General features: G+C 66.2%; 1 protein-coding gene across 2 annotated transcripts; it reads right to left on the bottom strand.

Moving 5' to 3' along the window:
- Positions 1 to 344: 344 nt before the first annotated feature.
- On the bottom strand, positions 345 to 22,271 carry SMTN (smoothelin). Of its 2 annotated transcripts, none has more exons than XM_074887077.1 (21): positions 22,087 to 22,271; positions 16,904 to 17,064; positions 16,563 to 16,656; positions 16,409 to 16,487; positions 15,993 to 16,318; positions 14,230 to 14,332; positions 13,741 to 14,003; positions 13,529 to 13,592; positions 12,142 to 12,240; positions 11,300 to 11,656; positions 10,074 to 10,177; positions 6,593 to 6,751; positions 6,425 to 6,500; positions 5,982 to 6,146; positions 5,330 to 5,392; positions 5,099 to 5,162; positions 4,594 to 4,764; positions 4,395 to 4,518; positions 4,171 to 4,322; positions 2,669 to 2,840; positions 345 to 374 (listed from the first exon to the last, which is right to left on the bottom strand). In XM_074887077.1, the coding sequence occupies exons 1-20, from the start codon at positions 22,135 to 22,137 to the stop codon at positions 2,696 to 2,698; spliced, it is 2,820 nt and encodes a 939-aa protein (XP_074743178.1). In that variant the 5' UTR covers positions 22,138 to 22,271; the 3' UTR covers positions 345 to 374; positions 2,669 to 2,695. The 2 variants fall into 2 exon arrangements, with proteins under 2 accessions (XP_074743178.1, XP_074743177.1); XM_074887076.1 differs by having other exon boundaries at positions 11,300 to 11,428; positions 22,087 to 22,266.
- Positions 22,272 to 22,776: the final 505 nt, after the last annotated feature.

Raw genomic sequence — 22,776 nt, 5'->3', positions numbered from 1 at the left:
GAGGCAAGCCAAGCTGGGGCGCATCCCCGGCAGCACCTGCCTGGCCCTGCTTTGCCCTGCCCGTGGGGTCAGCCCGCAGCCAGCCAGGGCAGAGGGAGGTCCTGCAAGGCAGAGGTGTGGGCTTGCCCCAGTTGCAGAGCGCCCTGGCCCCAGCACCAGTCCCGTGGCCCCCCCCCCAGACCCTCCTGGGGCAGGCAGCTCCCCTGCCTCCTGGCAGCCCTGAGGGCAGGGGGCAGCAGGGTGGCAGGCAGGGCAGGCTCTAGCACTCTTTCTGCCGCATGCGCAACTCGTGGCGACGCAGGTGGTTGTAGAGGGACTGAACGTAGGTGAAGACGCACTTGGAGTCCACCAGGGGCACGCAGTCCACCAGCGTCCTGTGGAGATGCAGCCCTCAGCACAGCCCTGGGCAGGTGCCCTGCTGTGGGGGCTGGCACGGGGGACCCATGCTGCCCAGGGCCGGCTGGCACTGGGCACCGCTGCTCTAAGCCCTGCTCAGCTCCTGCCCACCCCTCAGTACCCACAGTCCTGCCACTCCTGGGGCCAGGAAGAGCACATGCTGCCTGCCCCAGCCATCTTTGGTGCTGGCACTCACCCCTTGCTCAGGCTGTGCCCACCCTCCTCCTCCAGCTGATGCTGGTACATAGCAGGGGGACATGTCTATGCTGGGCCCTTGCCTCAAACCCACCAGCTGGTCCAGGGAAAGGCAGGGGGGCCTGGTCACACGCTGCCCATCACTCCTGCCAAAAGCCCTGGCTGTGCTCTCCTGCCTGCCATCAGCTCTGTCAGTCTGGTTCCCACCCTCATCTTGGACCAGAGCCTGGGGGGCTGCCTGCCCAGCACAGCACCAGCAGTGGGGTGGGCACTACCCAGCTTCAGCCAGCTCAGCACTGGCCTGTGCCTACCACCTCCCATCCCCACAGCCTCTGGGCTCTGCCACTGCCCCTTCACTGGGGTTGCAGCCCTGCCCTCACTCTGCCTGCATCACTCACCCTGAAGGTGCCATCTCTCTCCCCAGGCTGGGGCTCTCTGGGCAGCAGGGTGGGGCCCAGCTCGAGAGGGCTGCCAGCATGGTTGGGGTAGTCACTGTGACAGCCAGGCAAGGTCTGGAGGGGAACTGGCCACCTCCATCCTCTCACCTTTCTGCTGAGGGCTGGTGGTGGGGCACAGAACCAACCCTGCCACTGCTGCCCTGGCCCGGCCTGGGAGCATGGCAGGTACCAGCATCTGGCAGTGGACAGACAGCACTGGAGCAACCCAGGCTGCTGTTGCAGATAATGGCCGATGCAGCCATGAGCACGCAGGGCAGCGGCTGCGCCAGCACCCAGGGGCTGCTTGGTGCTAACTGGCAGCCCCCACTGATGCCATGGCCAGCCCAGCTGCTCTGGTCCCAGGGCCACCCTCCAGCAGAGGCTCTGCCCCGGTGACAGGGTGCACTGGGCAGCTTTGAGCTTAAGGAGGGTCTGAACCCGAAGCTGCCACCCACCACCACAACACTCCCCCCCCGCCCTCTCCCCAGGCTGCACACCCCAGCCCCCAGCACAGCCCACTCCAGCCGGCACAGCCAAGGAGGGACCCTCTGCTGCCACCAGCCCCCTGGGGAGCACCAGGGCCAAGGAGAGCTCCCTGGCCCAGGGCTCTGCCAGGACCCTGCTCCTGCACCCCACTGCCCCAGCTCTCCCATGGAGCCTCTGCTGCACTGCAGTTAACAGGCTCTGAGCCCGTGGCCTGGCTGGCACCAGCCACACCTTGTTATTCCTGGGGTGGGGGGGGGTGGGCCATGCTCAGGGCCTTGGGAAAGCCCCCGCCTGAGCTCCACAGGCCCCCCGTCACTGCCAGCCCCGGCTCAGGGGGTGATGGCAAAGCAACGGCAGTGCAAGAAGAGTGGCTCTGCCCTTATAAAGCCATTGTTTGGGCCCCGGTGCGCTGGTGCTGTGCGGAGCCCGGGGAGCAGCAGCTCCAGCGCCAGCTGGGATGCCCCTGAAGACAGGCACAAACACTGCAAGACGAGGCAGGACCCAAGCCTTGAGTCACACTTTCCAGGCTCCCCACTCTTGCCCATATATGAGCAGGCAGCACCTCGCAGGCAGGGAACCATCGCCTGCGCCTGGCCCCGCAGCAGCAGCTGCAGCTCCCTCCCCAGCTGGGGCCGACAGCCCCTGCACACCCCGGGCTGGGGGGAAGGAGGCAGCAAGTGCAAGCAGTGATGCTGGGGCATCCCGGGGGGCTCACCCCACCCGGCAGCACACACACCACACCACAGAAACAGCCAGCCAACCAACACAACACTTGGGCTCATGCCTGCTGCAGAGCACCCAGAGCGGTGTCTCCGGCAGCTAAAACCCTGGTTGGCCTCAGCCAGCAGAGAGGGAAGAGCTGCGGCAGCTCCGTTCCCACTAGCACCCTCCCATGGCTGGAGAGCAAACAGCCCCCCAGGGTGACACAGGTCCTCCCTCCCCAAATCCCCACAGGTGCTATTCTGGAAGGCCAGAGGCCAGCCGGCTGCCTGCACCCCTCTCCTGGCCACAGCTTGGCCCTGCCGGCCAACACTGCCAGGATTCGCCCCTCGCCCACCAGCATCCCCCAGCCTCTTCCCCAGCCGCGGCGGCCACTCCCCGGCCAAGCGGCAGCAGTGGGGCACGGGCAGATATTTGGAGGGGAAGGTTCTCACCATCGCTCCCGGGGGGGTGAAAATGGGCTACGACTTTTTGGTTTTTACCAGCCCCTTCTGGACCAGGCAGCGATAGAATTCCTGAATGTATGTGTACACACACTTCCAATCTGGCTCGCGCATCCGGACCATGTCCTCCACGTCCAGCAACTGCGGACAGTCTGCGTGCTTCCTGGGGGCAGGGAGAGAGAGGGGCAAGCCAGTGACCGCAGCCCAGTCGGGGAGGGGAGGAAGAGAGAAAACAAGAGACACGGATCAATGCAGTTCCCGTCCCCCCCCCCCGGGCAGATGCTGCTCTGCTCTCGCATGCTCTGTGGGTGCGCGATGCAGGGGCAGGAGGGCTCCAGGCACCGCCGTGCCAAGGCCATTCAGTGAGATTTGGGGGAGCACAAGCAAGGGAGGGGAAGGGTGGGTGAGTGGCGTGGAGAGGCGTGAGGTCCAGAGGGAAGGACAGACGGAGACAGAGGAGGAAGAGGAGGAGGAGGAGGAGGAGTGAGGTGTTCTCGCACGCCGGGTGCTCGGGGAGCGGGTTCCAGAGCGGAGCGGCGCTCTATATAGCCCCTATATAGACCCGCTGGGAGGATGGGGGGACAAGCCCAGCCCTCCTGCCCAGCTCCGCTTGGAACTGCACGGCACAGCCCTGGTGCAGGAAGCTCGGGAGAAGATGCTCACAAGAGCTGGAGGAGGAGGAAGGACGAGAGGCCACCTGGCTTCCAGGCCGGAGAGATCGAAGGCTCTCTCAAGTCCACACACTGGTTCCCCAATTAAGGCAAAAAGTCCATTAACAGGAGCGCCAAGAGCCAGGCAAGTGGCCCCCTTCTCGCTCCACCGAACAGCACCACAGCACCCAGGGAGCTTGCGGGAGCTCCCAGCTCACACCACCGCCCTGGGCACCGGCTGGGATGGGATCCCACCTGCCCGGCCCTGCCCCTGGGCAGGGTGCTGGAGGGGAGGAGGAGTGGGTGGGAGAGAGACAGAAGGAAGGAGAGAGGGGCTGGCTGCCAGCCCTCCAGCTGGATGCGCTCCCATCTCTCAGCACCCAGGAAAACCAGAAGCAAAAGGGGGAGGGAAGAAACTGGAGAAGCTGCAATGGTGTTTGAGCCCTCACAATCATAAAAGGAGGCACCTGGCACAGATAAACCCCGCTCCCCAGGGGCTGCAGTCCTGCACCCGGCACCCCAGGATGGGATGTACTGCCTGTGGCCGGGCGGGCTTGGGGGGCTGCTGCCCTGCCTTTGGGTGCTCTGCCCAACACCCAGGAAGCCCAGACCCCCATGCCTACCCTTGCCACACCAGACGGGGCTGCACTGGCTTCTCATGGCTCTGCCCACACAGCCACTGCTTTCCCCCCGGTGTCGAAACCTCGTTGCATGGCACAGGGGGAACGATGCTGACAGGCACCCACTTCCAGCACCGTTGCCTCTGCCCATGTCCCCACTTTGCCCTGGGCAGCAGGTGGGAGAGCTGCCCCAAGCCCATGTAATGGCACAAGAGCTACATACTCTGCAGAGGAGAAGGCCACCTCGAAGTTGTGGCGGCGGTTCTGGGGCGTCAGCTGGCTGTAGTCAAACGCCTCAGGGAAGAAGTTGTGGACCAAGGCACAGAAGGCCATGCCATCGCTCCAGCTGGACGAGAAGTTCTGGATGTCCACGTGCTGCAAGGACAGGAGAGTTATCGAGGGGCAGAGCGACCAGCCCAGGGGACAGGGAGAGGAGGTGGCACTCACCTCGTAGCCCCGGGTCTTGGCTCTGCACCAGTCCAGCAACATCTGCTTGATGCTGTTGGCGTTGGGCACGCCGAAGCTGGAGGAGCGCTGCACGGCGGTGCGCGCCACCGCGGGGTTTGGTGAGCTGTGGCAGAAGACACAGGGTGTTATTCGCGTGGCACTTGCTGCCCCAGCCAGCCTGGCCCTGGCCCATCCTCACCTCCCGCCCTCCTTCTGCAGCTTCTCCATCATGGCCTTGCGAGCCTGCGAGGCCGATGTCTTCGGCAGGCTCTGAGCTTTCATCAGCTCCTTCTTCTTCTCAGCCTGGCGTCGCTCCAGCGCAGCCAGGCTGCTCTGCCTGGAGACACTCTCATCTTCACGGTCAAAGATGCTGGGAGAGAGACAGACAAAGCTATGGGGGCCGTGGGCAGCCTGGGGAAGGGCACATGGTGGCCTCAACACATCGCCAGCCCTGGAGATTTGGAGACCTCCATGTCCCTGGGACAGAAGAGGGGTGGCTTAAGGTCCCCGGCTGGCAGACATGTCTCTGGGCCCATGGAGTGACCCATGGGGACTGCTGGAGACAGCGAGCATGCCCCAAGGACCAGGAAGCTCTGGGGACATCCCTGCATGGGGAGACTGCAAGCTGAGCAGAGAGGGTTTGTGCAAGCAGACGGCTGACAGCGCCTGCTTGGGGCTGGCCCCGGGGAGGCACCACCACTCACCTGCCTGTCTTCTTGGAAGAGGAGCTGTAGGATGATTTGGTTTGAACGAATGTGCTGTTGCCATCTGCAGAGAGAGAAAGAGAGAGGCCTTGGGCAGGAGCTGATGGAAGTGGCACCAGGCAGGTGGGGGGCTCTGCCCGCACCACAGGCAGGGATGGCTCAGTGGCAGCAATCCCCCTGTGGTTACACCCAGAGAATCCCACAGGGAAAGGGCAGCAAAGGCTCCCTTACCGTCTGATCTCTTCACAAAACTCGACTCCATGGTTGTGGTACGGGAGGTCTTGGTGCCATCGCCTGCAGGGGGCAAGGCAACAGGGGATCAGCTGGGGCCGGGGGCAGCAGCACCCACCACTGCCAAGCACCTTTGCATACATGTAGCGCAACAGGGAGAAGTCCCAGGAGGCAGAGCCATGGCCAGGGAAGGCAGAGGGGAGACAGATGGTATGTGCCTGCCAGGCAGAGCAAAGAGTCCAGTGCAAAGGAGTGGGGAGCTGGAGCGTCCTCAGTCCCCTGCAGCAACTCTTGGCTTGAGCCACCCAGGGACTGGGAGAACAGAGGTGTAGGGGACAGGAGACAGGCCCAAGGTGCAGACAAGGCCCCTGCCACCCCAGCGGGGCAGAGAACTGGGCTGGAAGCCACCAGAGCAGATACCTTAAAGATCCCCAGGCAGGCTCTGGCAAGCCAGAGGAGATGCAGCAAAACTCAGCCCTGAACCACAGTCCCGCTCCCAGAGCGGTCAAGCCAGACCCGGGACAAGCGGCAAGAGTGGCAGAGAAGCTGTGGTGGCAGAGCACCGGGCAAGACTCTGCACAGCCTCCTGAAGGGCTGGCACACTGGCTGTGCTGGGCAGGTGAGCCCTGCGCCCCCCCACCCCAGCCCATACTAGACTGGACGAGACGCTCGGTCTTGGTGACAGTGCTGCGTGCCGAGCCGTCGGCCGACTGGGTGCTCTGTGTGGTGGTGGTCTCCGTGGCGTGGCCGGCCCTTCCTGCTGTAGCCTGGCTCCTCATCTCCTGCAGCCGCTGGTCCCGCTCCTTCTCCCGCTGGTCTGCAAACGCAGGTGAGAGACAGTGTCAGCAGCCAAAGCCAGGGGTGGCAGGGACGGTCCCCACCACACAGGGGGTCCTGCCGAGTGCTGCCAGCCCAGAACCAGCTTGCGGGAAGGATGACGCCCTCAGCCTGGCACAGCCAGGGATGCAGCAGAAGATTCAACACACCCTCCTGCTTCACCACAGCTGGACAGCCCCATCCCAGCACCCTGCCAGCTCCACCTGCACCACCACCTCCAGAGCCCCAACCCCCGTGGCAGTCACCGTCCCCAAGTACCTCGCTTGCGCTGGCGCAGCTCCCGCATGGCGTTTCGGATCAGTCGCCGCTCCTCAAAGTCTGTTGTCCGATCCAGCTGCAGGAGGAGGTGGAGGTCAGCATCACTCCTCTGCCACCAGCTCACAGTCCCCTCGCCTTCCCCCAGGAGCCCGGTGGCAGAAGAGGTACCATCTTATCCAGAACATCCTCATCCTCAATCCTGTTCAGCTCCTCGACGTTCAGCTTGCTCCTTCTCTCCAGCTCTCTCACTTGGACCTTCTCCATGCCATTGGGCAGCTCCGGCTCCAGCTTTGGCGCCTGGGGCTGCTCCACCACCTCTGGCTCCATCTACAAGGACAGTACCAAGCGACTGAGCCCCCACCAGCTTGGCCACCACCCCCATGCTGCTCAGGGTCCAAGCCCCGCATTGCCCTGACACTTGCCCGGTGCCACGGGCAGCAGGGACCCTGGAGGTGTGCCAACATGCAGCATAAGAGCTCACAGCCGCAGGCATCTGCGGCAACCAAGGCAGGCAGGGGAGTGCAACATCCCCCCCTGCAGCACCCCCTGCCCTGGGGGGGCCCAGCATTCTCTGACCTACTCCCAAGTCTGGCTGCCAAAACGACCCCAAATATTCCCCACCCCTCATCACCAGAGGCTGCCAGGCCCCTCCAGCAAGCAGGGGCTGCCCAGGTGCTCCAGGCTGGGCAGTGCCTGTGCCCAGCAGCAGGCAAGGTGCTGGCAAGGCCAGTGTGTGCCGTTAGGAGCACAAGGGATTTCCAGGGAATTAAGGGACTTAGTGGAGAGAAGAGCTTGTGCAGGAGATCAAGAGCCTCCCCCACATCCTGCTCAGAATCTAGGCCAGCTTGGCCCCTGCCAGGGCAAAGCCAGGACGCCAAGTCCCTTTCAGCACGACCCCCCAGCAATGCATGGCAGGCAGCAGGCCAGGCCCGGAATAGGGCATGGAGGCAGCAGAGAGGAGGTGCCAGTGGGGGCCAAAGCAGCCCCACCACACACCTGGCCCCATCCTGCACCCCGCTGGCCCAGCCCAGCACCCGGCCCACGGCAAAGCTGCCAGCTGGAGGTGACGCCAGCCACGTGCGCCTGTACCACACCACCTGTGCCTTGCCACTGCTGTGTGCGGGCGAGGACAGGACAGCTGCCTGCAGCCCGCCTGCCCGGCCGGCATGCCGGCAATGCGGAGCAGGCAGGCACTGTGCTCCCTGCAGCAGCGAGCCCAAATGGTGGCAGATGCCTGTGACACTGCGCCGCCTGTGCAGCGCGGCCACGGTCCCACCTCATGCCAGGGGCTTCGCCTTAGCTTCAGATAGCCCGGGGGCCACCAGGAGCCCTGCGAGCCAGTGCCACCCTCCCACCCCCCTGCTGGGTGCTGCCGTGGGGCAGGGCTGCCCGCACTCACGCCGCTGTTGCTCCCGGAGAGGTGCAGGGCCGATTGCTGGCGCGTGCTGGAGAAAGCTGGCGGATGGGCCACGGGGACGCCGGGCTCCTCGGTGCCCTCAAAGTGGGCGCAAGGGTCCTGTGCTTCCAGAAAGAGGGTGCTGAGGTCCTCCCCGGGGGTCTCCTGCGGCCCCAGCCGCAGCACTAGCAGGTCGAGACGGTGGCCCAGGCGCGCCAGCTCTGCCCGCAGCTCCAGGTGCTCCTCCTCCAGCGCCCGCAGCGCCCGTGCCAGGGGCTGCACCTGCCGCAGGGTCTGCTCCAGCCGCCCCTCCACTGCCCCCCGCAACGCGCCCAGCTCCTGCCGCAGCTCCACCAGCTCGGCCGCTCCGACCTGCGCCAGCCCCTCCAGGCTGACCCCCGGCATGGTGGCGGTACCAGTGCTGGCAGGCGCTGCAGCGAGCCCCGCTCAGCTGTCCTCTGCCCTTTATAGGGGCGCCGGGACACCACCCCCGGCTGGAGGCCGGCCCAGCACAGCCCCGGGCCTGCTGGGCTATTCTTGTCACTGCGGCTGGGGGTCCCGCGCAGGGGTGCCGAGGCAGGCGCTGACACTTGGCAGCGTCTCCAGCCCTGGGACCAGATGGCTTTGACGGCGGGGAGCCCTGCTGAGCAGCACCCCCGGCCCCGGGCGGCTGCCAGCGCCCCAGACACCAGCCGGGGGGGGGGCTGTGGGGCACAGCAGGTGGGGTAGGGCCCCCATGTGGGATCAGCCTCAATTATCACCATACTGGGTGTGCTCCAGGGCTGGGGACCACCCATGCACCCTTTTGCCCAAAGTGCCCTCCCACTCCTGAATGGCATCACCCACAACACACTGACATCTCCAGCCTCGGGCTGGTGCCAGTGATCACACCCCCAGCCTGTCCCCACTCCCCCCCAACCCAGAACAAATGCCCCAGGGGGACCAGGTCCCTGCACAACAGACACAGGCTGCACCCCCACCAGCAAGAGGACCTGCTGCAGCAGTCACCATCCCCAGTTCCCCGCACCTCTGACTGAGCCCTACCTGGCAGGGCTGCCAGCACCACTGCCGCCTCCTCCTCCTCCTCCCTGCCCACAGGCAGCACACCTGGAGGCTGCGTCTGCCGACAGGCAGCTGATGGGTCCCAAGCCCCACGCCCCACTGGGCAGTGCTGCTAATACCTTAATGAGAGCTGACAGGCTGCTCGGGCTAAGCCTGCCCAAGTGCATTAGCACGGGGAAGTCACCCCTCTGCAGGCAGCGAGCTGCCAACGGGCAGCAGAACCTGCTGGCTAGTGCAAGCAGCACTTGAGGACAGCCCTGCCAGGCTGTGGGCAGCGCCTGCTTCATGCTGGCAAGGGCTGAGGCAAGGATGGAGCGAGCCAGCGATGCCAGGGCCACTGGTGGTGCCATGGCCACTCGTGGTGCTGTGCCCGCAGAGGCAGCTGGGCGAGCCAGGCACACGCAGGGCCACAAGCGAGGCAGCAGCACACTTGACATCCAGCTTCTGCCAAGGCCGCGTGCGCGAGTGCCTCGTATTACCCTAGATGGCCAGGAGCAGATAAAAGCACTTGAAGGGCTGCATGCGCGGAGCTGCCTCCTGTGCACACTCAGCCCCACTGCCCCCAGCACCTGGGGGGGCCACATCCCCCTCTCCCCCCAAAACAGAGCAGAAGGATTTTATTTTTTTTTTCCAGTTGCACCCAAGAATCCTTCCCAGGCCAGGTGGGCTGGGGCTGCTGCTTTGCTACCAGTTCAGGATTGCAAAGCAGGAAGAAGCAGGACCCCCAGCTTGCAGCTCCAGGGTGGGTCAGACACCCTCGGGGAGCCCTTACTGAACAGGCTCCCCAGCGCCACATCCAAGGTCCATTTCCAGGAGGGAAAACAGAGGGGTGGGTGGTGATGGGTTTTTCTCTGAGCTGCTGCCACCCTAAAAGGTGTTTAAAACAGAGGGACACCCGCAAAAGGCTCTGAGCCCACCTTCCCCCAACCCCCCAAGTATCTGCATACGTGGCGCCACAGTGCAGGGGGCTCATGTGGCTGGGGCTGGGTATCCACACATTCTTAAAACACCTTGTAAAAAACAAAAAACCCCCCAAAACCCCAAACCAACCACGGCCAGAGCCTTGAGACTGTGCTGCCAGCACCAACCTGCCCGCCTTGGTCACTGCTCCCCACCCCAAGCCCAGGACCCCCCAGGTCATGCCCAAGGGGGGGCACGGCCCCATGGCACCCAGCCCTTCTAGCCACTCACCTTGGTGACATTGCTGCTGACACTGTTGACACTGCAGACGCTGCTGACACTGCTGGGGACGGTGGTGATGCGGATGGGGGTGCTCCGCAGCCCCAGGGTCACCTCTGCAAGGGGAGCGAGAGGCACACGGGGTTTGTCCCAGCCCCAGCCCCGCAGGCTCAGCCCCGCGCCGGGGGAGCGGCTCCGTCCAGGCTGCCTGGCTGCTGCACACATCCTGCCTCTGCAGCGGGCACCGAACTCTGGCACAGGGGAAGGGCTCTGGGGACAGCCAAGGGACAGGGAAGCCAAGCCCCCCTCACCACCCTGGTTCATCCTCCTCCCCAAGGAAGGGCACTTTCCGCAGTGCTCTAGCTGGAGCCAAGGCCCCCCCCAGCATGAGGGATGGCCCAGGAGCATCCCGAGCCAGCCACATCTGTGGGCAGGCAGGGCTGGATCAGGGGCAAGGCTGGCTCAGACACTGCAGCAGCAGAGATGGGGCAGAGCAGGACAGTATGGACACCCACAGACCAGCAGGTCAGTGGGGGGAGAGCACTAACATGGGGCAGAGGATGGGGCAGGGCTGCAGGAACGGTGCAGGGAGTTGGGGAAGGACCCCAGGCACGAGTGTGTCAGGACAGTGCGGATGGGACAGGATGCAGGGCCAGTACTGAGATGCTCTAAGCAGGCTGAGCATCCCTGCCGAAGGGCAAGGCTGCCAGGCACGCTCCTGCCCATGGCATCTGCTCTTCTGGCAGTACTCATGCTCAGCCTCTGGGCTGCCAGCACTTAAATGCCACTTCTGCTGCTGATGTGTCCCATCAGTGCCTGCCTGGCCTGTCACTGCCCTCCCGCCTGCTGGTTTCCACCCGCTCTCTGGCACCCAGCACCCTGTCAGTGCCCAGCTGCCCACTGACACCCATGTGCTCCGCTGCCTGACTGCGTGTATCACCCCACACAAGCACTGTCCCTGTGCTTACGGCCCTGCCAGACCCACCTGCCTGCTGGTGCCCGCTGCCTCCACGTGCCCCCTGCCCACCTTTCCTGGTCCCACCTCCGGGAGCGATGCCCACTCGTGCCCATCATCCCTACGGTGCCCAGCTGCCTGCACCGCCCACCTTCCCCATCCCATCGCCCCCGCTGCCCATCTTCCCCGCTCCCTCCGCTGACAGATGCCACCTGCCTGCCCTACCCATCCTCCTCGCTCCGTTCCCCCGACGGGTGCCCCTGCCCACGCTCCCGGTGCCCACCTGCCCGCTGACTGCCGGGGGCGGCCGCGACGCGGGGCGCGAGGGGCTGCACGCGCCCGTCCTTGATCTCGATGGTGACGAACGTCTTCATGCCGTCGAGGCCGGCGGGGACCGGGGCCGGGCGCCGCTCTGCTCCGCCGCCGCCGCCGCCCCGCGCGTTTTGAGCGGGCCCCGGCGGGGCCGTGCGGGGCCCCCGCTGCCATTGGCCGGGCCCGGCCCGCCCCCCCGCGCCGCCCGCCCCCGCCGGGCCGCCCGCTGCCGCCGAGCCGGGGGCCGGGCCCGGGCCCGCCGGGGTGAAGCGCTGGGCGCGCTCCCGCACCGAGGCGGCCCGCGGCAGGGGCCTGTCGGGGCTCTGCTCTGTGGGGGACAGGCGTGGGGGGGTCAGCGGGGCTGCAGCGACCCAGGGGCGTCCCCTCCACGCATGCTGCAACCCCCTCCCCAGCCCCGCACGCTGCATGCAGCCCCCCCCACCCCAGGGTGCCCCACCATGCACCCTGCCCTGCCCCCCAGGGTGCCCACACGATGCATGTGTCCTGCCCCCCCCCGAGACCCCACCACATGCAACCCCCCGGCTGCCTCGCCGCGCGTGCTGTCCCCACTGGGGGGCTGCAGCCCCTCAGAGCTTCTGCCCCCGTCTCCTGCGGGGGCCTGGCTGCCTGCGCACCCCGGTGGGAAGGGATGGGTGCTGGGCGGGGGCCAAGGGAGCGGGTGGGCAGCCAGCAGCCAGCCCTGCTCAGCCAGCAGCAGGCAGCCACTGAGAGCTGTGTGCCTGCCCAGGCTCCGCTGGGGACCTCCTGCCACCGGGAAGCTGAGAGCGGAGGCAGCCGCCGCTGGGACCGTACCTGTGCGGACCGCCAGGCGCAGGGAGGAGGACGTCTGCTCCCACCGGTGAGTGTTCAGGCGGGCCGGGGTCCCCGCTACATCCTGGGTGGGCGCTGCCACTTGGGAAGGGACAGGCCAGATATGCAAGGAACAGGACATGGGGAGCAGAGGGTGAGCACAGCACAGGGTGCTGTTGCCGTCCCCACCCAGCAAAGCACCCTGGGGTCCCCCTCCCTGTCACCCCACACTCCCCAGAGCATAGTGCCAAAATCCACCAGTGCTCACAGTCTGCCCTGCACCCCAGGCAGCTGGCTCTGCCCCACAGTGCCAAACCACACCGCAGAGGAGGGCAAGGCAGAGATTGGGGTCCTGTGCCCCAGCAGGGCAGTGAGTGGGCTGTGCTGAAAGATCAGGACCACCCTGCACCCGTCAGGTCCTGGCATAGCAGGGCCAGCCCAGCATCACCTCTGGAGAGGAGGGCAAGGGGGCCCAGTGGCTCCACCCAGGGAGCACCCCAGCCAGGGTACAGACAGGCACTGAACAGGCAGCGCTCTGGCCTGGGGACGGAGTCGCTGCTGTCCAAGTGGTGGGGGTCAGCCTTGCCCCAGCACCCAGGTTTGAGCCCCCAGGGGAGGCAGGTCCTGCATGCTTCTCTCTGCCCTGGGCCTGTGCCACATGGCAGCCCCGCCGCCCAGAGCATCTCCCTGGGGTTTCTGCCTTCCCAGGAGCCAGCAGCCCCCCAGGGCTTCTTGGAGGGAGGGGACCTCTGCCTGCAAGGGTGGCTCTGAGTGGGAACCCTGACCCTGGAGACAGAGAGCTGCTTTCTATTTGGTTTATTTTTCCCCCCCCTTTGTTTCCTCCCAGCACAGCTGCTGGGACAGTTTTCCCAGCAGTAGAAAGAGGGCAGCTGCTGGCCACTTCAATCCCTCAAGGCTGTGGGGAGGACCTGGAGGGTGCTGGGCCCCAGCTGGGCCAGTGAGTGCGGCCCTGGGGGGGGTCAGGGCCAGCCAGTGCACGGCTCCCGGCCTTATTGGGACAAAGAATGCAAAAGGCCGGGGTTTGCTGCCGGCATCAATTCCCTTTCATGGCCCTGCTGCCGCCCAGCCTGGAGCTGGGGGACTGGTAAACAGCCTGCCTGGCACCCCGCTCCCCCGGCACCACCACCACACGGCTGGGTGGCAAATGGTCACCAGCTGGGGACGGCCCTTGGCCTGGCTGTGTCCTGCCCTCACATTCCTGCCCTAGCCTGCATGGGCTTAAGTCACATCCCCAGGGCTGACGCCCTTCCCTGCGCTGCCAGGATGCATGTGCCATAGGGCAGAGGGGCAGCGGGGGCCCCTGGGCAGCGCTGCCCAGCTGGGGGGCAGCCCCGGCCCCAGCACTCCCTCCCCACGCAGCTGCACTTACCCACTGGTAGCTCCCCACGCCTCCCAACCAGCCCCGGCCCCTGGCCACGCACCCCGGCACCAAGCTGCAGGGAGGAAAAAGGGCAAAGCAGTCAGTGGGAGGGAGCACACACCCCCCCCACCCCATGCCATCGAGCTGCCTTCACCCATGGGACTGCCAGCCCCCAGTGAAGAGGGCAGTGGCAGCCGCAGCCCGTGCCACCAGTTCTGTACCTGGCTGCCCTGGCGGCCAGCGCTGGGCTGGCCCAGGGGGGGCTGCTCCAGCTGGTGGCTTTGCCCTGCACCGGGCTCCTGGGCCGTGGCAGGGCTGCCCAGGCTCGCTTCCTTCCAGGCTGCCTGGTGCTGCCCCTTGGACTGGGCAGTGCCTGGGGAGCACGGCTGGCCCCGCTCTGGCTCCTCACCACCATCTTCAGGTTCTGGACTGTGCTCTGGGGCCGGCTGCAGCTCCAGGAGCACGAGGGTCCCCGAGACCATGGCTGCAGGAGAGAGAAGAGGCTCGCATGGGGGAAGCCAGTGGCTACCTGCAGAGCATCCCTGCTCCTGCAGCCCCACCAGGCACCCACCTCCCCTGCCTGCACCTTTGGGAGATGCCATGCTGCCTTCTCCATCCTCCCATCCCTGCCCGCAGCTGGCCCTGGTGCTGCTTTGGCCCCAGGCACACAGCCAGATGGGACTTTGCCGCTGGCATTCACGGGGACTCACCCTGGGTGCTGGGTTTCTGGGAGTCTCCTGCCTGCCGGCTGTGTAGCTCCTGCATCCCAGCTGGGACTTGCTCCTGCTCCACTGCATCATCTCGCTTGTGGGCCTGGGGAAAGCAGCGGGTGAGAGCAGGGCCAGACCCATTCTGGTCTCTGACCCGGTCACCCTGTCCCATCCCTGCCGCCCAGCCAGGGACACACCACAGGCTATGGCCTCTTCTCATGCCACCCAGGTCCCTGCCTGCACACTGCGGGGGATGGACAAGCCGTCCCCTGCACAGGGGTCACTGCAGGAGGCTGGCAGGGTGACAAGTGTCCCCACACCCCACAGTCTCCACCAGGCAGGGAGGAAGGTGCTCTGTCTACTGAAGGGGAGGCCCAAACCCTGTGCACTCTGGGGCTCCTGGCACTCCTCTGTGTGGGGCTGGTGTGGGGCCAAGAGTACACCAACCTTGTCCAGCATGGATGCCAGGAAGCGTGAGGAGAGGACAGTCCCTGCCCAGTGCCCCTGTCCCCTCCTGTCCCCCAGCCCAGGCACCTCAGGGCTCCGTGGGGCAGGAAGCACCTAGTTTTGCATCACCCTGTCCCTGCCTGTGGCATGAGAAGCTTTGCTTGGCCAACAATGGGATGCTCTGGGCGCAGGACCACATGCAGGTGACAGGTATGTCCCTAACACACACCTGAGCAGGGCCAGGGTGTCCTGGTGTCACCAGTCAGAGCACAGGGCACCAGTTCTGGCTGTGTCAGTGTCTCTAGGAGCACTGCAGGCTCCAGGGTGGGGGAAGGTGGAGAGGGGCCTGTACCCCGAGGGGGCACAGGGGAACCAGGACTCAAACATGCCAGGTACCACTGCAACCACTGTTTAAGGGAAAGAGCCTCAGGTTTGGAGTAATCAGCTGGACAGAGCGGGACAGACCCATCGGCTGCTCGGGAGATGTCCCAGCACATCCGGATGGGGAAGACAGACAGTGTTGAAAGGTGGCACTGGGCCACATCCCCCCTGCAGGCTCTTGCCACGGCCTTGGGGCAGGCAGAGGGCAAAGCTGGGCTGAATGGAGGTGGATGCGGGGACCCACGCCTTCCCACTCAACTGTGGTTATAACCACTGCTTCTCCCTTCCCCACCCTCTTCCCCAAACAGCAACCCCGCATGGTGTCTCTGCAGGGACCTCCTACCACCACGAGAGCCACAGTCCCCTGCGGGGTCCCCATCACTGCACAGGACAGCCCTGCCCGCCAGCTCATCCCTCCTCTGGCCAGAGCCCCCACCATGGCTGGCAGGCACCAGCCTCGCTCCAGAGTGGGCCCCGGCCCCTCAAAGGCCAGCAGGAACAACCAGCATGGGGAGCGGGATGGGGGGAATCAAGGTTTCTGCCTGTGCAAGGGGCCTGGTGCAGGCAGCTGCCACAGGCAGGACAAGCGGCCGTCACCTCCAAAGACCACCATCCCCAGAGAGCCGCAGCAGGCAGGGGTACACCAGGTGCACCGAGAGGGCCCACAGACCCCCTGCCCGCAGCACTCGCACCCCAGGCTGCATCCTCAGGGAGAAGCCCAGGGGCACCCAGGCCTGAGCCCCCAAGCCCCAGCTCACCACTGCTGCGTCCCCACGTCCCCAGAGACCCCAGCTTCACCTGCCCCAGGTCCCTTGGGTGGGCAAGCCTGGCATGCCCTGGAGTTTGTGCCCCAGACAGGCTGAGACAGGAGCCCAGGGGAAAGGCGAGGAGGTCCTCAGTGGTCCTGTCCCCCCAGCAGTGCCACACACACTCACCGCTGAGCCTTCAGGCTCCTGGGCAGGGGACTGCTCTGCAGCACACACGCAGCCGCTTTCCTCTGGCCCAGCCAGCACCCGCTGCTCTGCATCATCCCGCTCGCTGCTCTCCCCGCTCCCAGTCGTGGCTTGGGGCTCAGTGCTGTCCTCGCTGTGGCTCTCCCTGCTCCCGGTCATGGCTGACAGCTCGGTATCACCCGTCCGGCTGCCAGCCAGGGCTGGTGTTTCAGCATCATCTCTGCGGCTGCTTTTCACGTCCCTGGGCACAGTGCGGGGCTCGCTGCTGTCCCTCTGGCTGCTCTGTGCATTCCCAGCCAGGGTTGCGGCTGGATGGGAGCAAAGGTGGTATTTAGGAAGGAGCTGCCCATGCCCTGGGCTCTCTAGGGTAGTGCCCTGGGATGCGGGGACTGTCTCACCTTCGATCTCCTCAGCTCGCAGCTTGCGGATGGCAGCTCGGATCAGCTTGCGCTCCTCGTACTCACCCGCCGCCCGCAGCTGCAAGAGGGATAGACCCAGGAGAGAAGCAGGGTCACCCCGGCACACGGTCAGCCCCGGCACACGGTCACTCACCAGTTTGGTCAGCTCCTCCACATCAGTGATAGCTTCAAGCTGCCGGGCCAAGGCAGCCAGGGCTGTCTGCTGCTCCTCCTCCAGGTGCTGGGACCTGCGCAGTGGCAAGAGCGGCTGGCTGGGAGCTGCCATGGGTACTTGGGAGCAAAGTCCCCTCGTGGGCAACCAGCAAATTCAGGCAATGGGCCCCCCACGCGTGCCAAGCCACTCGCCGTTGGGCTGCTCTCACCCTTGTGTCCACCCAAATCTGTCCCAGCCAGAGCGGGGCCAGGCATCGAAGCCACCGTCCCCTGGAGCAGAAGCAGGGGGTGAGCAGGACCCCAGCGCCACGCCAGACTCACCGTGGCCAGTTCTCCTTGTTGTCTTGTCGGTGGCTGCCGCGCTCCGGGCGGAAGCGCTTGGATGCCAGTGCCTCCTCGTCCCGCTCCAGCTCCTGCCGCTGCAGCTCCCTGATGGCCGAGCGGATGCGGCGCCGCTCAGCCAGATCCAGCGTCGCCTCCAACTGGGTGCAAGAGGGCAGGGGCTCAGCACCGGCTCCAGCCACTGTGCCGCCTCCGCCCAGCTGCCCGGGCTGCCCACACGCCACACAATGGGGCATCTGTCTGGCGGGGCCCACGCGCGCAGCGAACGCTGCCCAGCACTGCCTGTCCCCGCGGGGAGTGGGCACAGCCCCCCCGGGCAGGATGCTGGGAGCAGCCGTGGCGGCACTGAGACCTGCATGCATGTGAGGGGCAAGGAGACAGGGGTGTGTGGCATGAATGCTTGTCGGTGGCCCGTGTAGCCCTCAAGGGTCAGTTCCCTGCAGCTCTGCCCCACCACTCCACCAGCACAGGGACAAGCTCTCCCACCCACGCCAGACCCTCCAGCAACAGGGGGTGACAGCAGAGTCTGTCCTCCTCCCATCGCCGCAGCCCTCCCCCAGCGCTAGGGGATGGTGGGCGGCTCTCAGAGCCAAGCCTGAGTGGGATTTGTCCTAAATCAAAGTTCAACCCACTGTATGTGGAAAGCACAGTCACAACCCCCACCCCGAACCTCTCATAAGTTCTCCTCAGCCCACCCAAGGCCACCCACCAGGACCTGGCATGGGCACCCAGAGCTGCCTCCCCTCTTCCAGATCAGGTCCACAGCCCCAGTCCTGCCACTGGCCCAAGTGCTTCGAGGGGACCACGTACAGGCCCCCCCCACGCTGAATGGCAGCAGAAGGCAGCCGGATCCACACAGAAAGGCCAGCCAGGGCAGGCACGGCCCCGCTGTCCTCCCACTGTCCTGCTGTGGGACATCGGGACCGACCCGGCGCTGGGAACCCAGGAGGCGATTTCCCATGGAGCTCGTTAAAAATAAACCCCGTGACCCACAGCAGCTGCCCGGCAAGTCAAGCCCCTGCATGCTGGGAGCAGCAACAGGACAAGAGTATCAGTCCCCTCCCTTCCAGTCCCACAGGCCACCATCAGGCCACCCATCCGGGCTCTTCAGGTTCTGCTGCAGCAGGAATCCAGGGTTGGTCCCTCAGCTGGACCCAGGCTGAGCAGTGCCGAGGGACCCACATCACCACCTGCCCACAGAAACCCTCCTGCACAGAGTCCTCAGCAAAGCCATCACCCTTCGCCCCCCCTACTCGAGGTTTGGGGACCAGGGAAGGATATTTCCATCCCAGTGAAGCCAGCAGACAAGAGCCATCATGTACCACCTCTAGTGCCAGCCAAAATTGTGATCCTCCAGCTCCTGCCAGCCTCGAGGCCCAGCCGGGAACGTTATCCTTCCTCAGCTGGGAAGACTCCGGCAGGATGCTCAGCAGCCAGGACCACTGACCCCCAGGACCACTGACCCCCAGCCAGCCTGGCGCTGAAAATGCATGTAACCTCGGGGGCAGCCACTTGAAGCCGAGGTGCTGCCTCGTCCCCTGGCAGCCCCTGCCACACCAGCTGGCAGTGCCATCCCTCCCAGCACGCTGCAGTTGCTTATTGCATCCCACAGCAGCACGGGCATCTGCCTCCTGGACAGAGCTGGGGCCTGCAACCCCCAGGCTCTTGTCTGGAGCTGGCACCTCCACTGGCACAAGGGCAGGGAAGCGGCTGGGAAGAGCTGGAGCCACTGTGCTGCCAGGGCAGGGGGATGTCAGGGCGGAAACCAGCCCCTCCGTCCACATGGGCCTCCCATTTCCCGTCTGCACTAGGCCTGCCTGGCCCGGGCAGCTGCCTGCACCCTGGGGATGCTGCTGCAGGCAGGGATGCTGGCTGCCAGGACAAAGGCACGAGACAAGGCCTTTCCTGCTGCTGCTCCAGCAGAGACAGCAGACACCCTGGCTGGCCAGGAAGCCCAGCTCTGCTACTCAGTGGGAGGCAGCAATGGGCTGGGGGAGCGATGGAGCTTGGTCCAGCACTAAATGTGGGGCTGGAAGCAGAGGCCCCGTGGCAAGCATGGCTCTCTCTACAGCCACGCAAAGGCCTTGAGGACAGAAAAACACTCCTCTAACCGCATCCCAGGAAGCCAAGACTCTAGTCCTTCCCTAAATAAGCTGCTGGCAGTGCATGGCTCGGCGCTGGCAGCCAGGTCAGGGCGATGGGGGTGGTGGCAGCAACCGCAGGAACCAGGTGCGCAGGGAACGGGGGGACACAACAGAACACCATCCCTGCACACCCCACAGCAGGGGACACCCTGGCACCCATGTGCTGCATGACACTTGCCTGCCAGCTCCAGGAGGCTTCACCCTGCACGAGAAACTGCAGCAGGGCAGGAGGAAGAGCCTCATCCCAAGCCCACGTCAGCAGGGAACAAGGATGAGGCAAATGAGTGGCTTTGGAGGCTCTGTGGCCAGCAGCAAGAGGGAGCGTGCCGGAAACCACAGCTGGAGCCAGGGGGTGGGAAGGGGCTGAGGGGCCCAACCCTGCTGGCACAGGCCAGCCCAGGGATCAGCACATGCCAGGGCCCCACCAGCCCTGCCCAGCCAGCAGCAAATTAATGGTTACAAGCAAACGCCTGCCTCGGCACACACACAAAGTGGCTTTGTGAAAAGGGTGCTGGCAAGGCACCCGTGGGCTGCTTTCCCAATGATGCCCAAGCTCATTAGTGTTCAGAGCCCCAGCACAGCTGGCAGCTCCTTTGGGAGGGCCATAATTAGCCCTGCATCCATCCAGGTCCCTGGAGCAGTTGAGCACAGCACGCTTGGGAGACTGGAGCCCGGCCACAGGGAAACTGCTCTGGGTACAGGAGCCAGGCACATCAAGCACCTCCTGCACCCCCAGGCTTCACTGCCACCTTTGGAAGGAGCCACAGAGAGTGTAGCTGCCTCCAGGAAAAGGAAAGCAGGAGGGACAGCTGGGTGACAGGGACACGGCAGGGATGCAACACTCCTTGGGGCCACTGAAGCCTTGCCCAAAGGCCACCAGGTGTAAGGAGAAAGGGATCTCATGGTCGTGACTTTCCTAGCTCAAGCCTGCCCTGCATCTGCCTGCAAGGCAGTTTGCATCCAGTCTAATTAACCAGCCCGAGATCTGGAGGGGCCAGGAGAGGGAAGTAACCCCCAGCCTGAGGCCAGCAGACCACAGCCTGGAGCTCATCACAGCCCTGAGTGCTCGAATAACCCCCAGCTTCCAGACACCCAGCTAAGGGCCACCTTGCAGCAGCACCCACCCCATTCCCCGCAGCTCCCTCCCCAAGGTCCTCCAAGGGTCACCTTCATGCTGCACCACAGGTTCATCCCAGCTGGCCTCCCCAGGACTGGGGTACCAGCAAGCAGCTGGAGAGGGAACTGTGTGGGAGCCTACAGGAGGGAGATGAGGGGCAGAGACTCCCTTGCAGCTCCCAGCCCAGCCAGCACAGCAACGGTCCTGGAGAAGGGGCTGCAGGGATCTGCTCACATCCCCCAGCCTCCTTCTTCCAGGACCCCCAGGGACGTCACACACTTCTGACAAGGTCTCACTTGCTGGGAGAAAGGAGGAGAAGCAGCCCAGAGCGGAGGGCTGGGGAGAGCCGAGGAACAAGGAGGAAGCAGTAGGAGAGGCAGTTTTCCCTTATATGGGCTAATCCTCTTCCAGCTGAGTGGAGCCAAAACCTAACCAGAAAGAAAAATAATTCCTTCCCCGCCTCACGTCAGCTGGGAGCAGGCTTTCCCCAGCCTGCGCCGCACAGGCACAGAGAGACCTGAGCTGCGAGCAGGGTGCTGGGGGATGCAAAGCTCCGGCAGGTCAAAGACAAAGCCCCGGGGAGAAGCGGCGCTTCCAGCGTGGGTAAGATCCACCTCCCCAGGCGGGCTGGAGACCAGCTACACCACAGACCTGACACCTACCCCATCTCCGCTCCCAGGGCTCTGTCTTAGCCCGGGGACCCCAGCCGGGACATGGCAGAGCTGGAGCACTGGCAGGACACACAGAAACCCAGACCGCCCATCCCCGCGCCTCCAGGGACCCTGTTGGCCCCGACGTCACCCCACTGAGAGCAAGCAGGCTCCTCAGCCCACGAACAGCGGGCAGGTCTGCACGTTGTCACGCAGAGCAGGCAGAGGATGGCACGTCAGGACCCCCCAGGGCACAGCACAGCTCCTGCTTCCCGCTGGTGGCGCAGCACCCCGACTCTTTCCTGTTCCCACAGACGTGCCTTCCCGGCTGACTCAGCTTCCTGCGGGAACCACTGCCCAGTGCGGGCCTAAGCAAACCCGCGCTCAGCCCCCGGGGGCTCCCAGCAAAGCCCCGGCCCCGAGCCCCTGGTGCCCCAGGGCTAGAGGGGAGGTGGCAGGTCTGCCCAGAGTTGGGCAGCACTTTGTAGGGCTTCCCGGCACAACAGCCCTGGCTGAGCAGGTCAGAGCCCACCTTTGGGGTCCACCACGAGCCCATCAGGCGCGGGAGCTTCGAGGCCAGGGCTCAGCTCTCGTTCTTACTCCCGGGGAAACGAATGGAGCAGGGAAGTGCCTCGGACGTTGCTCCAGCAGCTGCTGCCCAGACACGCCGGCACAGAGCCTGGGGAGCAGCCCACGGCACCGAGCCAGCCCCAGGCAGCGCGGGAGCAGAGACCCGGGCCAGATGGCAGCCGGCCCCGGGAGAGCGGCGAGCAGGTAACCGGGCCGGCAGCGGGGAACGCCTCGGGCGGGAGCCGCCGGCCGAGGGGCCGGAGCCGCCGGACGGATGTTACAGCCCGAGCGCGGGTGCCAGCGAAGGGCCGAGCGCGGCTCAGCGCAGCAGGGCCGGATTCCCCGGAGCCGCCGGGACAGGACGGGGGCTTGTGTGAGAGCTCACCCGCGCCCAGAGCCCCGGCCCAGGCCAGCCCGGGTCCCTCCGGGTGCTGCTTGCCCGGGACCCCCCGAGCAGCTCCTCGCCAGCGGCCCCGCTCGCTCCCCCCGGGCCAAGCGGCGGCGGCGGCAGCTCCACCACCTGCGGGGGCGCGGACGGGTCCGTGGTACCGCTCGGCCCCCGCAGCCCGCGCCCCGACGGCCGCCACCCCCCCGCCCTTCGCGGGACGCAGCGAACCGCGGCCCCGCCGGGCACACCCCGACCCGCCGCCCCGGGCCCCGCCGCGGGCAGCGCGGGCTCACCAGCTTCCGCAGCGCTCCCTCGTCCATGCCCAGGAGGGTCTCCTGGGACATCCCGCCCGCCGGGGCCGGGGCCCGCCGCTGCCGCCGGCCGGGGGCTCTGCGGCGGCCGAGACAACAAAGGGCAGCGGGGGCGGCGCGGCCGCTGGCTCGGCCCGGCCCGGCCCGGCTCCACTCCGGCCCCGCTCCGGCCCGCCCGCGCTCCCGGCCGCGCCGCCGCCCGCTGGTTCCCGCCGCCCCGCCCCGCCGGCCCCGCCCGCCCGCGCGCCCGCCGCCGCCATTGGCTCCTTGCGCCGGGGGGACGGGCCGGCCCGCCCCGACCCCCCCCTCCGCGCGGGGCGGTCCCGGCCCGGTCCCCGTGATCGCGGCCGCCGCACGGGACGGGGTGTCCCGGCGCCCGTGGAGCCGCGCCGTGCCCTGGGGCTCCGGGCTCCCCCCCGCCCCACGCAGAGCCCAGGGGCGCTGCCGGTGCCGGTGCTGGGCCGTGGCGCTCGGGCTCGGCGCCGGGGGGGGGGGGTCGCACCCCCCGAGCGATCCCGGAGCATCCGGCTGCTCCCCCGCGGGACTGTCCCGGCGCAGCCGTTCGCGGCAGCTTTTAGCAACCCCCCAAAGGCGGGTGTAGCGCTGCCGGCAGCGCGGCCCCGCGCCCTTCCCGCTGGCGCGGGGGGGGTGCGAGAGGGCGATTCCCCTCCT

Source organism: Strix uralensis, chromosome 17 (genome assembly GCF_047716275.1).
Source record: "Strix uralensis isolate ZFMK-TIS-50842 chromosome 17, bStrUra1, whole genome shotgun sequence".
Taxonomy (NCBI): domain Eukaryota; kingdom Metazoa; phylum Chordata; class Aves; order Strigiformes; family Strigidae; genus Strix; species Strix uralensis.
The sequence above is the reverse complement of the archived record's forward strand: the minus strand, read 5'-3'. Positions and strand labels throughout refer to the sequence as shown.

What these genes read in the sequence shown, in the direction of transcription:
- SMTN (XM_074887077.1), bottom strand. Translation starts at nt 22,137, where the DNA reads ATGTCCCAGGAGACCCTCCTGGGCATGGACGAGGGAGCGCTGCGGAAG. An exon ending in TCAGCAGCAATGTCACCAAG is followed by an intron (nt 6,752 to 10,073) that starts GTGAGTGGCTAG and finishes CTGTCCTTGTAG; the next exon opens with ATGGAGCCAGAGGTGGTGGA. An exon ending in TCTTCCAAGAAGACAGGCAG is followed by an intron (nt 4,765 to 5,098) that starts GTGAGTGGTGGT and finishes TCTCTCTCCCAG; the next exon opens with CATCTTTGACCGTGAAGATG.